The sequence below is a fragment of the Saccostrea cucullata genome, unplaced genomic scaffold (assembly GCF_032062105.1).
Source record: "Saccostrea cucullata isolate Sc308-1 unplaced genomic scaffold, CSIRO_AGI_Scuc_v1 ctg5024, whole genome shotgun sequence".
NCBI classification, from domain to species: Eukaryota; Metazoa; Mollusca; class Bivalvia; order Ostreida; family Ostreidae; genus Saccostrea; species Saccostrea cuccullata.
The window spans coordinates 26,669-46,444 of NW_026925992.1; the positions used below are offsets into that span (position 1 = coordinate 26,669).

The 19,776-nt window shown below is 33.0% G+C and overlaps 1 protein-coding gene across 1 annotated transcript in view; it reads left to right on the top strand.

Annotated features, from left to right (window-relative positions):
- LOC134270290 (multiple epidermal growth factor-like domains protein 10) overlaps nucleotides 1-19,776 on the top strand; it is a 28,346-nt gene that overhangs the window by 7,354 nt on the left and 1,216 nt on the right. Inside the window, exons 3-7 of the mRNA XM_062752482.1 lie at nucleotides 406-645; nucleotides 16,538-16,678; nucleotides 17,375-17,515; nucleotides 17,609-17,749; nucleotides 19,384-19,512. Coding sequence (XP_062608466.1) covers nucleotides 406-645; nucleotides 16,538-16,678; nucleotides 17,375-17,515; nucleotides 17,609-17,749; nucleotides 19,384-19,512 — 792 coding nt within the window. The remainder of the gene's footprint in view (nucleotides 1-405; nucleotides 646-16,537; nucleotides 16,679-17,374; nucleotides 17,516-17,608; nucleotides 17,750-19,383; nucleotides 19,513-19,776) is intronic.

The window sequence follows — 19,776 nt, forward strand, 5'->3', positions numbered from 1 at the left end:
GCCAAGCGCTCGGCATTACTAGTGTATGCCACGTTTCGTTCGGATATGACCTTCAGAACATAGTTCCCGTGTCACGGTAGGCGTTGGATCGATAAAGAATCGTCACTGCTCAATTGCCTTGAGCGTCGAGTATATGTTTAAATTTGAAACCCTTCACCGACAACGGTGTCGTCTCTATATGTCATTGATGAGTGAAAAACTCTCGAATGGGACGTTAAACAATTTACAATCAATCAATCTTAGTTTAAGAGCACGTTGAAAAAAAAATAAATCAAAAAAGCAAAATGATAGCTTTTCAAAGATATTTTCAAAACAGAAAAAACAAAGACGTTATATATAAAACTAAACGAAAATTAACATGCTATTTAAATATAGAGTGCAATACGATATGACTTTGTATTTCAGAAATGAGACAAAGAGGTCGTTTTGCCGGATTTTCTCTTTATATATCCAACACGCCTCAAAAAGAGGACGGCCATCTTTGTTTCAAGAACACACTTCCGTTACCTCCCTTGGATTTCCATACAACGTGTATAGGATATGGTCGTTACGTTATCTATTACAATGAAAGACTGGACGGTGAAATCTACCCTAAAGGATACCAGACTCAAATATATACACAGTTATGTGAAGTCGACGTAAAAGGTTTTACTACTTGTCTCTTTAGTTATCAAACCTGATAAGAGGTGGGAAAAACGTGTTCATTATTGTTCATGATATTCAAATGAACCTATTTGATCATTTGTAAAATAGCCACTGGAAAACGTTACAGATATTTGTAATAGCAGAAAAAAAGTTTATGTAGAAGAACGTACCCGGGTATTCCATATATGGTATGACTAGTTACATGTAAAAATAGCGGGCTTCATATTTAAGCGGCCTTGGCGAATACGAGGATGCAATTCATGAATACGCAAAAAATTCATTTATAAAAAGAATATACGGCACGAACATGTGTGCCTGTTATTCATGATTATATTCGCCAACAAGTCCATATCCATTGTTTGCGCTAAATTTTAAACTCTCCAAATAATGTATACTTTCATGCAGTATACAATTTACATGTATGCTTCTAAACGTTACATAATGGTATGTTACATTTATTTTAGAGTGTTAAAAAAATATATCAAAAAGGATCTCAGAGAAGGAATACAATCTAAAATTATTTTTAAGACTGTTAAAAATTTATAAAAAATTAATGAAATTGAAAGAAAGTAAGATAAGCACACAATGTTATGTTTTATCTCACCTGAGCCGAAGGCTCAAGTGAGATGTTCTGATCAATATTTTCTGTCGTTTTCGTTGTAGTTGTTGTTGTTGTTTTCATAAACTTTTCACATTTTCATCTTCTTCTCAAGAATCACTGAGCCAATTTCAACAAAATTGCCACAAAGTATCCTTGGGTGTAGGGGATTTCATTTTGTTCATTAGAAGGGCCACGCCCTCTTTCAAGGGGATTTAATTATGACTAAGCGAAAAATTAATGGCATCTCTTAAAAATATTCTTCTTAAGAACCACTGGGCCAGGAAAATTGAAATTCATGTGGAAGGGGTTAGGGCGGGGTCACAATGGCTGGCCAAAATTTTACATAGGAATGTATAGGGAAAATTTTTCAAAGCTTTCTTCTCATGAACCACTAAGCCATAGTTGGTGATATTTATATGGAAGTATCCTCAGGTGGTGTGGATTGAAATTTTTATTTCAAAACATGACCCCAAATGGTAGGGTGGGGCCACAATGGACGATCAAAGTTTAACATAAGAATATGTAGTTAAATCTTAAATCTTTCTTTCTTCAAAATGCTATTCCTACAGTTTTTGTCTGTTTTCAATTTAACTTGGCACACAAGTACACTAAGATACACAATTCTGTATATCGGTTTTTGATTTCGATGAACGGTGTTGAAAAAATTTTCAAAATATTTTTCTCAAGAACCACTGGGTGAGAAAAGCTGTAAATTATGTTGAAGCATCCTGGGGTAAGTGTAGAATCTACATTTTCCAAATTATAGGATTCTTTTGTACAGAATAGCATGGCCAAAGTTACTCAGATGAGCGATGAGACCCTTTCATAAAGTGTGCGATACATCATTTCTCGGTGAACAAAAATAATTTATATAGTCTATTGTAACGTTCTAACAAAGTACAAATAATAAATGATTGAGTTCGCTTAGGTTTCCTTCCTACGAATTACGTTATAATATATGCCCTGTTCACACGGAGAGTTTAATTCGAATTATACGTAAAGTTACTGCGAATTAGCTTCGCTTAGCGTTCACACGGAGAATTTAATGCAAATTAGTTTAATTCGAATTAGTTTATTGCGCATTAAATTACTTCGCATTAGCTCCATGTGAATCGAATTAAATTTTGAGGCATGCGGAATGGCAAAATTAGGTCCAATGCCAAATGTCCGTGGTCAGATTGAAGTATTTGTGCTATTTTTGAGTGAAAACCTAAGGAAAATTGTGTTAATCACTAGAATGTGACATTATGTCAAATGCATCTGCTCCTGCATAAGGTGACGTGATTTGCAAATGACGTCATAATAGCCTTACTGACGCCTGGCCGTAGAAGTAGAATTTTAATTCGCATTAGTTTACTTCGCATTAGCTGTCGTGTGAACGCAATTTAATTCGCATTAGTTTGATTCGCATTAGTTTACTTTGCATTAATTTACTGCGAATTAAACTCGTCGTGTGAACAGGGCAATAGAATCAAACAAACTTACAGTACCGACCAGACCCAACCTGACACCCAAGCAGTCCCAGAAAGCAGTCCCCGGGACTGCTTTGGGACCACTCTGGGACTGCTGTGGGACTGCTCTGGGACCGCTGTGGGACTGTTATGGGACTGTCCTGGGACTCTAAAAAGCAGTCCCAGCAGTCCCGGCTGTCCCTGGGACTGCTTTCTGGGACTGCTTTGTTCACTCATGTGTGAAAAAGGTTCTGAGTGACATGATAGCTCCGCCCCCTTGTGTATTCTGAATTTGTAGGCTCCCAGTTGTTTTGTTTACTTGCAGCAGAGGGGATTTTAAACTATTAAAAAAAAGCAAGGATTTCTTACAATCTTTTGAAATTAGTTAATTAATATTTTCAGAGACTGTAAATGTAGTTAGAATATTTTTTTAAACAGTTATTAAAAAAGAAAGTCAGGAGAAGATTTTTATCCCTAAAAAGAAACTACAGGTTTATGAGTAAAAATAACTACATGTAGGCCTATTTCATTATTTAATATAAAATTATGTGCACTCAAAATTTGCATTGGCACTATTTAGATAAAATCATTACAGTTAGATATAAGAATTTAATTGAAAAGCTTCATGTTTTACGAGTACCACACTAAAAAAAGTATTCCATGCAACCCTCAAATAAAGCCTAACAATTTATTAAATGACCATGAAATAAAATTATGCTACCATTCTTCCATACCTTAAACAATGTGAAACAATATGAATAATCATTGGAGAATTTATTAATAAATTACCAGTAGTTTTTAACTTATGAACAAGTTACCAAAAGAATACATTTATTTTATAAATAAATAGTTGAAAATACCGGGAATTGTGTTTTATTAAGGTCTTCCGTTTCCAACGGAAGACCTTCTACTGATTCTGATGATTAAGATTATTAAGGTCTTCTGTCTTCAGCGGAAGACCTTACTGTTATTCTTCGGTTTCTTTTCCACTATTTTTATTATTGTTTTTTTTTTCTTACCGATTTTGTGCACGCGATTTCTCGAAAACGGCTGGCTCGATTTTCATGAAACTTTCAGGACTGATAGAACATCAAACAAACTTTATATATATTTTTTTGTTTTGATGACGTCACTTCCGGTTTTGAGATTTCCGCGATTTAGTGATTTTCAGATGGTCAATTTGTCCGGCAGTTTTCTCAAAAATGCTTTTAGACAGAAACATAAGATTTTCATCGCTGATAGAGCAACATGTGCAGATGTGACATACACCTCTCTTTTCCTCCGGAAATGCAGCACGTCGGCGCTCGGTATGGCTAAAAAAAGTCCTATCGGGGACATAGAATTTTTTCACACTTTTTCGGCAATATCTTTTTACAAGTTAACATTTTGTAAAAACATATAGAATAAAAGTTGTAAAGAATTTCACGTTCTTTCAAATGATATTAACGATAAGGGGCTGGCCCCTATAATTAAGGGCTGAAAGGGCCGACAATTTTTCATTAATATCTCAAAAAGTATTAAGAATTTTTAATGCATCAAAGAAGCAAAGTTGTTCAAAATGTCGTGCTTAATCTACTAAAGTCGTCGAAATACGTCCGGCGTTGTCACTTCCGGTCAAACCGTAAGTGGTCAAAAATTGCATATTTTTGCTGTTCTTGACAGGTTTTTGGATATCATTTTTCACTGGAAGCCTAAATCTTAATTTTCCGTCCGTCGACGGTACTTCCGGTCAAACCGGAAGTTGCCAAAATGGCTTAATTTTGCAATAATTAACATAAATTTGGAGGATTAAGCCATTTTGGACTTCATTTCTCTTTTAATTTAGTTTGAAAGTTACTTCCGGTCAAACAGGGCGGAAGACCTACTCGTTGCTTTGCAACGAGCTCGGCTCTAGTTCTTATTATTCTTTTTTTTTCTTCCTAGACGCCAATTTTGAGGCCTCATAGCTCACTCATTTCTAAATGGATTTTGCTCAAATTTACGGACATTATAGACGGTAATAAACTCTATCAGAATGCTGTCTAAAATTTCAAAAAGTTACTTCCGGTTATGAGTTATTTTCCTTTAAATGAAAAATTATAGGCTTTCATTTCCAGACAAAGGCTCAGAGACCGCTAGAGCTGGAGCAGAAATTTTACTGGTTTTTTGATAACAGAAGGATTGAAGTTGTGCACATCGGTTTTTGTTTTTCGATTTCTGTATTCAAAATGGCGCTATATAGGGGTCAAAAATTAGAATGCCTAAAAGAGTGAAAATTTACACATGTTTTCTTTTTTATCTTGAAAACTAAACATATTTTGTTAAGACATGTTGAACAAAAGTTGTGCATAATTGCAAGGGCTTTCATATGATACTATTCAAAAGGGGCTGGCCCCTATAATTAGGGCTCTAAGAAAATGTTTTTTGTTCGATTATACCGGGGGTATTGCGTAATACGTAGTAGAAAGCAGGCCAGGTAAATAGGTAGCGTTTTTCATTTGGAAAGGAAATCAGACCTCTTCATGTGTATAACTTAAACAGACTCGCCATCAATTATATATCCTTTAGTATTTAATGTTAATTTTCTTCTCAAAAGGGCTTTATACATGCTTTACGGTTCACTATTAGGTTGTTTATAACAATTAGGCTTTCTTTTTTTATTTATTATTAATTAGTTTTATAGTGAACACGTCTTCATAAACAGAATATATTAAATCCATCTTTCTACGTTTATTATTATAACAATTATAAGTAACTTTAAACTTTATGCATCGAATACTTCACGATCATTAGTTGTATACATTTGGCTATCTCCATATTCGCCTACTAGATGTTTGTGAAAGTTATGTAACCCAACGCGCGAATCCCACGCTGTCGATCGAGGTCACTAGTGTACCAGCCACCTGTGGTCGCAAACAAAGCAAGTGTCTGTGATCGTGTTTAAAATCCCTTGTGTAGTGCAAAGACCTATCAATTAATAGAAAATTGTGTCTTTAATTATATCGAATCAATAAGAATACTTCATCGATCTTTCATTTAATCGTAATTCTAAACACCGGTGCATAAAATCATTTTGAATTGTGATCGCTTTCTTTGGCCTGTTCACGCAAAATTATTTCTCTGTTCCGTGTTAATGTATTTTATTTAAATTGTAATTGAAAAGGGGCTTCGGCAAATTATTATAATTAGTGATGGAAGTCTTGTGATAGGTAATGTACTATATGTACATTTTATTTTTACCATCACTCTTTTGTTTCTCCATTATTTTTTTAATATTAATAAACCTTGAACATTAAAAAAATACTTTAAAATATACTATTATTCAAGTATTTGTAATCTAGTAAAAAGTTTATATCCACATCCAGCTTTGTCGCTTTGTGTGTAAGATTCTGTAGCCCGGTCCTCGTTTACAAGAACATGGCCGCAGAGAGCAGCGGGCATATCTGTGTGAAAATCCATTGTGTACTCCGATAGTTGCAAATGGAAAATTGGGTTTGAAATCATGTAGACTCCTGTCATTTAATTTTACTGTATTTCAGCTTGTTTAATTCAATTGTAATCGATTGTGCATTTGTTCATTGCAAGTTTTTTGATAGCCGGATAAACACCTGCTGGGTTTGCAACTTTTTTTTCTGTATTTATCGAGGTGGATATTATTTTATGAATCTAAAACTACATGTACGCATGAATGATAATTGTAAGTGGAGGTGACGTTTCTAATTCACAGGAAAAATCCAACATTAAATTAAGCACTTTTGAGTTTGCAGTTATTTGCTGCTAAACTTAAAATGTTATTGTACAAAATGATATACTATTTCGTCGAATAAACAAAATATCTTAATCGCACAATTTTACACGCTTGTATAATTGTACAATGTAAGTATAATTATATACATGTATGCACTTTTACATAGAAGAACGGCCAAAATATATACATGTACATCCAGAGTTTTCAGAATACGATTTTTAAAAATTGAAGATTCGTTAATCCCTATTTATCATTCTCTCTACAATAAAATATAAATAAAATTCTTTCTTTAAACGCCCTTCCGGTCAATCATTGTTAATGTTGGTGACATCAAAAGTAGATACTAGGGTGACAGTAAATAGTTTCACCTTAATTGTTTTCATTGTCATTGGGTGTTTTCATAATTAGAAATAAATTGCTTGAGGACGTCTTGTTTTCTCTTCTCACATCGGTAACGCGTATGAACAGCGGTTTGAATACAAGCTTGTGAACAAAGAAAACGTTTATAAGTTTTATGAGAATAAAGTCATTGTCATTGTCAATGGCAATTCACAAAAAAGGAAAACGGGAAGAAAAAACAGTCTATGCAAATGAAAAGCACAATCGCATTATATTGTATTTCAACGATCTGCATATGGTTTTTTCCTTCTCCCATGCACTTCGACTATACAGAAAAAAGATGAGTAAAACCTTCGGTAATATTAAATGAAAGGCGTTGGACCTTCGAACACTACATGTATATCTGAACAGTTATTAAACAGCCAATAAAATATATATCAAGGCGTCCATAAATGAATTATTTAAATATTTCAATAAATTCTAATTTAGTTCTAAGAAAGCCACGCAGTTGGCAGTTGTATACAAACATTTCGAAATGATCTTTCATGCATGTTTCATGAACCGACAAGTGGTTAAATCTCCTTTCATCACTATAAGTACCCCCCTTTTTTTTTAAAATGAATACAATGTCTTCCTTCTAAGCCGAGAATGTCAGTCGGTTCATCTGTTTTTGTACATGCGTGTATACATGTAGGTTGGGGCTGGTGTTAAATTCCGAGAGAACGTCAAAATCTATTTTTTATGTAAACCAATAATCATACACGTCATGAATATGGCTGGTGTTTGTCATATCAGACGTCTTCCATCCTTCCGTCTGTCCTTCCGTCACACTTTGCCTTTAGCTCATTTAAAAGCTCAGTTTCAAACAAACCATTCAAGATATCTTTATCAAACTTCATATTTAGCTTCAGATCTGTTGCTCTCCGCAAAAATAATATTTCACAGACCAGAGACCTGTACAGAGCCACCAACTGAAAAAAAAATCTGTCTATTTATTGCACCAAAAAGTGCACTGTTTATTAATTTATTCTCCGTGTTTTTAAAACTATAATCTCAAATTATTATTAACCGTGCATTCCTAGCATAATTTTCACTATTTCCACAAGAAAACTTGCTTTATAATTGTTGATTATAGGCCTCCTGGCCCTGATATCGAAATCATCGTAAATTTTGTCTGTTTATACTGCCATTTTTGTTTGTAAGATAATTTGGCCCATTGCGTTTCGCGTAGATGTCAACTATGAAAGTACTTGATAGAAGAGTACAGAATTTTTTGAAATCTAAATTTCTTTGCTATTGAGGTAAGAATTTTTTGTGCGCAATAAATATACAGTTTTAAATGGGTGGCACTGTAGCTATCCGGTCTATCAATATGTTTTTTTGAAAAGCTACAGTTCTGCAGCTAACTTCATATACTGATAGAGGATTAACATTTTTTTAACTTGACTTTAGGATATCTCACTTTTGTTAATTTAGTGTTTAGATCAGTTTTAAACATACCATTCTGAATGGTGTTATCAAACTTCATATGTTGATGCATACTGATGAGAGCTATTCAACTGCATCACCACTTTTGATCTTGATCTTTTTTACACATTGAACTTACTTTTGTCCTTGACCTCACTCTTTTTAAATCAGTGTTTAGCTCATTTTTAGCCCTACTGGTCAGAGACCGGAAGGGCTTATGCGATAGTAAGGTGCATCGGTTTTTGATTTCAATGAACGTTGTTGCCATGGTTACTAAAAATAGAAATTCCTGTGAAATTCCTGTAAAACGTTACTCCTCCTGCAATGTTGGCCTCAGATTTCAATATAACTAGGATCATAAGAAGACTACACTAAGATACATTATATAATGCATCAGGTTTTTTTTCAATGAACGGTGTTGTCATGGTTACTAAAAATAGAAATTTTTGTGAACATCCTTTAAAATGCTACTCCTCATACAATTTTAGTCTGATTTCAATATAATTTGGCAAATAGGTAAACTACACAAAGATACATAATATAATGCATCGATTTTTTTTATTTCAATGAACGTTGTTGCCATGGTTACTAAAATTAGAAATTTCTGTGAAATTCTTGTAAAACTCCATTCTTCCTCCAATTTTGGTCTGATTTCAATATAACTTAGCACATAAGCAGACCTCACTAAAATACATTATATGATGCATCGGGTTTTGATTTCAATGAACGGTGTTGTATTGATTACTAAACACAGAAATTTCTCTGAAATTCCTTTAAAATGCTACTCCTTCTACAGTTTTGATTTGAATTCAATATTCCTTGGCACATAAGCAGCCTTCACTTAGATACAGAATATTATGCATCCGTTTTTGATTTCGATGAACGGTGTTTTCATGGCTACTAATAATAGAAATTTCTGTAAGATTCTTTTAAAACGCTACTCCTCCTACACTTTTATTCTGATTTCAATATAACTTGGCACACAAGTAGACTACACTGTGAAATATAATTAAAAGCATCATTTTGATTTCGATGAACGGTGTTGTCATGGTTACTAAAAATAGAAATTTCTTTGAAATTCCTTTAAAACGCTACTCCTCCTACAGTTTTGGTCAGATGACAATGGCTAATTTTCTCTTCCTTTGTTATAAGTACAAACCAGTAGAGCTACAGTCTCAACAAAGACTTTATTTTTAAAGCATTTATATTTTCACCCAACTTCATTTGCTGATATCAAAACTTCGGTCTAGAGCAGATGCTCCAACCACTGCGCCACACGGGCGACACTCAGAATTGAAGAATCCATTCAAGATATTTTTATCAAACTTAAGTATGCTAATTATACATATTTTGTAAGAGCTATTTAATTATATCAAAGACTTTTGACCTTGCACTTTCCTGTGAACTTGACTTTGGTAGACTTAAATTTGCATTGTGATTATTATTAAAGAAATCATTTATAATTGAGATATTTTTATGTAAGCTTATGCATTATACAGAGTACATTATTTGACAGGGATTTATCATCTATTTTCATTTTTTAAGATTTCAATTTTTAAGAAACTATTCAAGATATTCTCAACAGACGTCATACACTAATACAGATTTTAATGCTGCATTACTAATATACACTAGACGGGGCATTCATGTCCCATAATAGACATATAACTTGAGAATGTGGCTTTTGATCTAGACTCAAGGTTACGTCTTCTTGTCCGTAGCTCCAACGGAAGACCTATTCGTTGCTTTGCAACGAGCTCGGCTCTAGTTTCTTTTTCTTTTGCTTGTGTTTACCTGGCTGATTCATGTTTATTAAATGGTATCAACACACGCGGTTTCAATCGCCTTAGGGCAGAAAATCAGTGTCTGTTATTTGGGTATACATATCAGTGTTTCACATCATTGAACATGCTGGTCAACAATGACCTAATTTCAATCTACCGTTATGTAATGCAAAAATAAAATTGATGAAATGTGTATGAATGTCCTTCAGGATTAATCAATTTTGAACATAATCTGAGGGTTCCATTCTGATGATTTACAGACGTACATTCTAACATTTACAAATAAAACACTTAAAACTAAGTATTATAGAGATACAGAAATTAACAATAATTAAATTGACATGTCAGTAAAAATAATCATGACTGAAAAATGATACTTGGCAAAATTAACAAAGAATTTTCTAAAAGCCCCCAAAATTCCTTTTGAGTCATAATCCCGATAGTATGGAAATTGGCCATATAACGATGAGATTTAAAGCTAATTCTTACAGGTGGAAAATAATTAATTCACGTTTATTTTTATGTATAAAAAATAAATGTGGGAAACAGTATTATTCACAGAAAATACAGAAATTATTGATATACCCGATAATTGTGACTAAATATTCATGTTCAGTTTAATTCATACATGTACGTGTGAAAGCCTTCTTCCTTCAAAAAATATTAATTCAATTTGTTTCTATGCATGTACTGTTCATAAAAGATCTTTGCATGCATGTAAGAATTCCTGGCATACTACCCAGAATCAAATTCTACTGCCTTTTATAGTTCCATCGTTTATTGCAAATCTCATTTCTGAGTTAGCTCCGCCCATTAAATTAATAAACCCCGCCCACTGGGACTGCTTTCTGGGACTGCTGGTACTGCTGGGACTGCTCTGGGACCGCTGTGGGACTGCTGTGGGAATGCTGTGGAATGCTTTAGCAGTCCCAGAAAGCAGTCCCCGGCTCTGCTCTGGGACTGCTTTGTATCAGGTTGGGTCCCGTCGGTACTGTACGTCAACTTCCTGCAGACGAAACAATGACAAATATAAAATCTGGATTGGCAAAATAGAAAAACTCGTGTTATAATATTTTTTTCCTCGGTCCTACCTGGATAATGATTAGCAAACAAACATGAACTTAACGACAACGAATTATAAGAAAAGAATCTACCACAATTAAACCAGTGATCAAATATAAAGTTGCATGTGACACTGTAGTTGCAGACTGAATGGTTTAACCAACAATTCTGTTGCTTCCCGACACAGTCTGCAACTACCTAAAAAGCACACCCTAAAAGTCACTGAGACACCTTTATCAAAAGTCACCAAGACACTATATTAATTAAGTCACCAAGACACTGTAGTCACTGAGACACATACAAGGAACTAGATTCTTGAGCTGAGTGGTCTAACGAACAATTCTGTTGTTTCCAGACACACCCCAAGAACCTAGTCCAAGGGGTGTTACTCAAACGATGAGTAACGACCAATTGACCAAATACTTTATGGGTGTTTGTATTTATACTCTTTCTACTTACTGATGATTGGTTAATAATTTGGGAACTCTGATTGGCTATAATGTAAACGTTGATTGGTTAATTATAAAATGATTCGATTGGTCTATTTCAAGGCATTTCAATCCACTACGATTATTCCATATCATTACACTATCCTATAATGAATGGATGAGAAACACTTACTTATTTCTCTCTCAACACTATACAAATACTTTATCCCTAATTTGATTGACAATAAATCAATGGCTTGGAAAAAAGAAATATTCTCCTTAAAATAAAAAATTATATATTATAAAATACGTAAGAATAGATACATGTAACATAAACAAAAATACAGAGGCCTTGGAATGTTTTTTTTTTTATTTTTGACCTGTAAAATCACAAATTTTCGTGGGTGTTTAATTTTCATGGTTTTCAAGGTATGAAAATAGTCAAGACTTACAAATTTTATCCTCCATCAAATAATTTTTTTACAACTATTACTAATCAACGATTTTTCATCCATAAGATCAATTCCCAACAGACTGATATTTACTCCGTAATCCACGAAATTTTGACTCCAAGAAAATATGTGATTTTACAGTATTTGGGATATAAATAATGTAGATAATAATTTTTCCAAATATTAAGAAGTGTAAACTTTAAAATTTCTGAAAATACACCAAAAAAATAGTCTTAAAGTGGTTATAACTTTAAATGAATTATTTCTTGTTTTGAAAGATATGTTAAAATAATAATAAAAATCCTGGAATGCAAGGAAAATACTAGCTGCAGAACTGTAGCTCTCTGCTTGAGAAAATTCGGACAGATAAAGCAGAGAGCTTCAGATCCAAGCGTTGTAAAAACTGCTTTATCTGTCCGAATTTTCTCAGGCAGAGACCTACAGATCTTCAGCTAGGGAAATACTCTCTAGATCGAAAAAAGCTTTTACACATATTAATTAAACTCTGGAAGATTTGAACTTTTTCAAAAGTAATCCGGAATCCTGCTGTTAACTTGAAGAAAAAAATTGAATTGTAAATTTCTGTATTTAATGCATGGTTAGCTATATGGGGAGGTTTGTCGTGTGTCTTTCTTGAAGTGGAATCTCGAACAGTTTACATTCTCCTACAAGTAATAAATTGTACGAATTGTTAGAAATTCTTAGAATTTCAACCTTAAATCATAACAGTACCCGGTAATTTGAATATTAATACCACTATGCACAGAATAGTAAATAACAAACAGTATTTAAGTTTTTTTATTCAGATTCCCCGTTGTGGAAACAAAGTCAGTGCTTGGTACTTACAAGTTTCTGATTCAGAATCAAATTTTCACTACATTTTAAATGGTTAAAGTGTAATTTGATTTTAAAAATTTGTAATTGTTTGAATGGAAATAAGCTTTAATTATGTTTATGTATTTTGATTTTCAGGATTTTTGCTATGTTCACTATATACATTTTGGTCAAATTTATTTAAACTCCTTATAAAACAGGAGGTACAGGTATATATTACTCTATAGAGTATAAATGGAGAAATTCGGGTTCTATTTTTTTTAAATCAACTGAATTACTCAGGTGACCTATGGTAATCTGCTTTTGTCCGTCGTCGTTGAACGTACATAAACTTTTGAATACTCTTGGCTTTTTCTCATAAACTGCTGAACCAATTTCATCTAATTTTGTTGTAGAGCAGCTAGGGACAGAAATGATGAAATTGTTGGTCTCTGCTCTTTTGTGGTCTTAGGTTTGGGGCAAATTCCGTGGATGCTATTACAATTTTAAAACAAAACTCTTCATCTTGACATCAAGTAGTAAAACAGTTGGCTTGTTTATAACATACAATGGGTCCTAGCCAAAATTAAAGAATTTCAAGGCAGCTGAGTCAGGGGTCCCGGTGATAAGGTAGTTCTCTATTGTTTACACAGTGAAAATGTATTGAAGATCTTTTTCTTTGCATCCTAGTATTTAGACATACTATAATTTTGTTAACACGTGGTCATGATCAGCAAGTAAAGACTTCCATGGCCCCTGCGTCAGGGGTTTTTGTGTTTGTTTGGAGTTCTACTCATAACATTTAGAAAATGTATAAATTCTTCGAAGATCTTCTTTGTTCCTTGGCGTTTTTCCAAAAATACTCAGCACAGATTATAATAAGCAATAATTATTATTTGTGAATTTCTCGCCCTCTTGGTCTTGGACTTTATTGTTGTATTACTTATATAGTAAAAATAAATTATTTATTTGACAATCGTCTTCTCTGTCCCTGAGTATTTAACAAACATATTTAACACTGGATCATGGTTAACAAAAGTGTGCAAATTTAGCCACCCCTGAGTAAGGAGTTCTGGCTCTGTTGAATATTTAGTTAAATGCCTCAAAAGACTGAAAATATTCTTTGCTCTTGGGTATAAAGCAGATAAACTAAGTGCGTGGTTTTGATGAGCAAGTGTGCCTATTCCAAATTGTGACATTTTCGACCCCTGGCTTATATGCAATATGCACATATTTCATGTATATATGTGAAAATGCAATAATTCTGTGAAAATAGGAGGCACCAAAGTACAAAGATAGTAATAAGCAAGGGTCATTGACCAGATTTTTTTTTGGGGGGGGGGAAATCTGGATCACAAGGTTAAGTGTTCTGTTGTTGGTCTTTAATGAATTCTAAAGAAATATGTCCACAATGAATTGCTATATTTAATGTTAATATTTAAAAAAAATCATGTCAGATAGACTTGTATTTAAGGAGGTACAGCCCCCCCCCCCCTCCAAAAAAAAAAAAATTCTGTCCTTTAATTTTCGCAATTTTTGTATATTTTATACAAGACTATATAAACAATGTGCATGCGTATTTTGGACAAAATAGTTTGGATGTTCCAAACGATAATCCATTTGCTGGTTCACGCGGAGAAGAAAATTTCAATCTGCAAGCTTTAAATTCATTGATTTTCCAAAAGGTTGAGCTAGTTTGACTTTCCATTGAGCCATTCAAATGACCATCACCCACACACAAAAAGTATTTTGTAGAGGTACATATCGGCAACTGTTTTTTGAAGAACTTAAACTGAAAAACTACATGTACATGTTCATTTCAGCCTTGAAAATGTGTTTTATTTTCAATTTGAGTACTTTTTTAAATGAAAAAAACAAAACAAAAAACAAAAACAAAAACATAAAACTATTTTGGAAAAACTTTTTTATGTTACTGGTTTTAAAAAGACGTTAAACTTTAATTGTGTTAATTGTTATATCTTATGGACAGAAAAAAAAACCCTTGTGATTAACGTGATAACTTTTCGGTGCTCAATTTCTTTTATTTATTTAACAATAAATTTTAAACCTCATCTCCTGCCCATTAAGTTTATGTCTTTCATCTTATTCGATACACAAGAACATTCTCTTCATAAGACCAATTGTGGATTGATGAAATAATTATATTAACAACCACTTTTAAAGTCAACATTTAGAAAGTTCTGTGGTCAATATAATGACCTCGACAGCAAATACAATCCATTATTATGTCAAATGCTATATTTATTTGACGTTTTTAAAACTTATTGTAAGATCATTTTTTACAACTGATTTGTCTAAAGATTTTTCCGTCTTCTTGATCATGACCAGAAGCATACGACGGATGATCTCTTCTCCATCTCACCTTAGTTTTAAGAGGCCCGCTCTTATTATTATTATTTCAATAATAATAATAATAATAATAATAATAATAATAATCATAATGATAACTGTTCATTTTCTACGTTCTTTATTGAACCATTAATACATTTAGACTAAGTTTGTCTTTCGTATGTTTGGTATGTCCCGTTATCGAACATTTCGGGGCCGGTGTAAAGTTTTGCTCTGTTCGTCCGCCTGTCTACATATATCTGTTTGTCCACAATAACTTAAGCATTGCCGATAAATTTTGATGGATTTAATTAAACTAAGATTCTCACATTTTACAAGTGTATTTCTTGTGACAAGAGCTATTTTTGGGTCAAACATATTTGACGTCATGGCATTGACATTGAAGTTTGATCCAATTTCGCAAAAGTTTACCAAGCACTAACCGTGGCAATACTTTTGAAAATAATAAAATAATGAAACCGTTTCATGGGAAAAAATATTCTTGACCTTTTGAGTATGACCGTTGAATTTTACGCACTTAAAACATTAATATCGAGAATAACTTTTAAACAATTAGTACTAGGTTACTTCTAAAGTATGTGATAAGACCTTCATTTGGATACCAATAATTTTAACCTTTTGACTTTGACCTTGAAAATAACTTTTGAACAATTAACGTTGCTGCTACAGCTGTAAGGCTTTCATATTTCACAGGTATATTCATTGAGAACAAGTCCTTTCTTTGGGTAACTGTATTTTTATAACTTGACTTGGAGTTTGTCTTCTTTGCCAAAAACTGTCATATTGGAGTATCAGTGTTTAACAAATACACCTTCTTTTAATACAAAAGTTAGTTTCATAATCTTTATTATTGCATGTAGGTTTGGATATTGAGGATGCAATGTATATGCAATGTCAAACACCTTTTCTTGCGAAATATAAATTTAAGAATGTCTTTGATTGAAATACAAGACAGTTCAAATTATAGAATGTAACACAGGGAACGCACACAGTCCACTGATATTATGTTTATCTTCAAATTATTAATAAATGGAACTCGACGACTATTCTCTTTGTTACATGTACCTCTATTATACTTGTCAGAGATATATCAGACAGTTTGTTTTAGGTTGCAATGAAACTTATTATGGAAGAAATTGTGATCAACACTGCTCGACAAAATGTATTGAACAAAGGTGTGACATCGAAAATGGAACATGCTTAAGTTGCCCACGTGGATGGACAGGAAACGTTTGCGAAGAAAGTAAGAAAATCGTGACTTGTTTAAATTACTTTAATGTTTTTCTTAATCTCTTATTGCTTATTTGATGTAATTGAAAATTGTTTATGCATTTCTTAAAACTGGAATATAGAGATACATCTAGATATGATTCATATGGCTTGCTTTCCATTGAAAAGAGTGTCCAAGAGGATGGTATGGGGTTGGTTGTAGACAGCAGTGTGTAACCTATTGTATAAATAACGAGGTTTGTAATCACGTGACCGGTCGTTGTGACAATGGGTGTGCTGATGGATGGATCGGGAATTATTGTGATGAATGTAAGTGTAATAAACGTGTATATAATGCACATGATCATCTTTTTTTATTTAAGGGGACCGACTGGGTTTTCTATTGCGCAATGCTTCGCGCATCATAAAGAAATAAAGCATATTCACATATTTAAAGCACTTTTTTTTGCATGATTACACTGAAATAGATTTTAACAAAAATTAAAAAAATATACCAGTATAGGTTAAAATTTTTTTACAATTATATATAAATAAATTTGGACACCGTTTTTCAACCGAAATGTAGATTGACGTAGTAATATTTTGTTTGTAACTTGTAATTGGGTCATGACAAAAGTGAAAAAAAGAAAAAAAAAATGTACGGTATAAGCATTTGAAAAAAAAAAAATGTACGTTATTCAGCATTTGAAATTTTAAACATAGAAATGTGAGAATCTCACAACTATTTTCGTTTTTTTTCGCCAATATCAATTGTTTCTGTCACATTTTGTAGTTTTCTATAAAACAGTAAAATTTCGTTAATTTTGACATTTTAAATACCCCTTTGGAAACCAGAGGATAGAACTTTTGTCATTAGATTTTCAGTATTAAAGATTTCAGACAGAAATACATTGTACCCCAGTCGGCTTCCTTTAATACAAATGAAAGGAAAATATCTTAACTTCATAATCGAATGTGGGTTGAAATAATGGTTTGTTATTACATATATATGGCGACTGTTAACAGCATGTACAAAAGGAAGCTATGGCCCTGGTTGTGCATATAACTGCAGTGGTCATTGTCGTAATGATACCTTCTGTAACAAACAAACTGGACATTGTGACGCAGGATGCAAACCGGGATATACAGGGAATTTATGTAACAAAGGTAAAGGGGAAAACATTAATTAAAAGAATGTCATTTAAAGGATTATACAAACATTAAAATATTTTGTTTCAAAGATTTTTTTCCCTTTCCTAGAATGCATTTCTGGACATTTTGGACCAAGCTGTAAGGAACACTGCAGCCAGAATTGTTGGAATGATGAGATCTGTAACCACATAGACGGAGTATGTACAAATGGATGCAAGGATGGATATATTGGAGAGAAATGTAACCAAAGTAAGAAAAAGACAGCTGCAATAAATCTAAGTAATGGTCCTGTATTAGGTCCTTTAAGCTGGGTAAATTCCAGCTCAGTTTTATCCTTTGTCGTTGATCTTTTACCGCAATTTTTTCAACTTTTTTTTCTTTGGTTACTGGGGATAAACCCTAGTTCTCCCTATAATTGGAACTATTTTTTAGAGCTTCTCACATCTTACGATCTGTACTCTCATCCTTTTATTTAAGGCTCCTAAACATTCACTATATAAAATGTTTGATTCGATCAAGTAATGTTGTGAATTCTGTTAGATATAGATTAACATTTTTACTGAAATACGAGGGGTGTTAGAAAAGTTCGCGGACAAGTTCTGTTGTGAGCGCGCTATTTCAACGAAACCGGTCAACATTTCCAGATAAAATCTTTACCTTTTATCCAATAAATACACAAGAATTTGGTGCTCTCCGGTGATTATTGAAATATATGCAGCTTTTTTATTTTGAAAAAAAAACTTGCTTCACGGAGCATGCTACATTTTGGCACGTTTACATCACAAAGACTCTTTATTAAAATTAAAAATTGCACAATTGTAGAGCAAAGAGATTTATGATATTTTACCTGCCGCTAAAGTATTCATGAAACGTCACTGGGAGAAATTTTGAACTAAACTGGAGGGTATATGACTGTTTTATAGTCGTTTATAGATGATCAACGTGTAATAACACAGCCAAAAATCGGAACGTCATTGAGCGTCATGGAGCACTGCACTGCGTGAAAATTGTGTATGCAGGCTCGAAAATGTCTAAAAAGAGATTTCAATGTTGAAGATACCTCCGGGAATTTCCTACACCTACAAAAGACAAGTTTTCAAATGGTTGAAGCTTCAAAAGAATGGAAGGATTAACATTTTGAATGATTAACTCCATTAATACTTCAGTACCCCCGTATCGCATGGACGTTGTGTTGCGCAAATATGGTTTTGCATAGTTTCCATACCTGATTGATTAACTGCATAGACTTTTTTTAAAGATCTCAATAATATCCGATCAGTACAAAAGACATTATAGAAGAAAAGTAACATGTCTTGATATAGATATTTAATTTTAAAGTAGAAAAAGATAATAAATATCTGAAGAAATGAAAGATTTATAGAACTGCGACAAAGTTTAACGGGTTGAAATCTGGTTGTCACGTCACCTTACGTCAAGTGATTGCTCCGTGAATCCCATGACCTCATAGTAAAAATCGTTTAAATTTTCAAGATTTTATAATATGGGCCTGATTTTTTACATACCAATAAATAAAATGTAGGAATTTATTCAGACATAGGTCATACTTCACAGTACACAACAGATTTTCCGTAATTCAATGTGTCCGCGAACTTTTCTAACAACCCTCGTATTTGATAATTATTACTCATAATATAATTCATAAGAATTACAGTCTTATAAAAAAAAAATATCGGTACATGTAAAAGAGAATATTTTATTCCAGTTTGCTATAGTTATTTTACATTTTTTATGGCAAAAGGCAAAATGACGGAAGGACAAGCGCACATCACCAATCAATTTATATGGTTTTTTTGAGTACTTTATTTTCTTTTTTTTCTTTGAACATTTGAATGAAAAACAATTATCACAATAATATATTTTAGTCTGTGACCAAGGATATTTTGGAAGAAATTGTTCTGGTGTTTGCCCTCAGAAATGCATCAGTCTATGCGAGTTCAAAGACGGATTTTGTGACTGTATCCATGGTTGGAAAGGCTCAAATTGCAGTGAAAGTACGTTAAATTTGAGCGCACCGGAGCACAAACACATACACTCACCCTATACATATGAATCGTTACTATTTGATAAGAACAATAATACTTTCCTTGTAAAGTGATTAGGTCCTTCGGATGGATAATTATTAAACTAGCTGAGGTATACATGTACGTGGATAAAATGTAATGTTACTTTTGCTTTAGTGTATTTTATTCTGAGATTAACGTACGATTCAAGCCAAAATATTTTCAAAGTATATTTACATGATCAATATAAATATA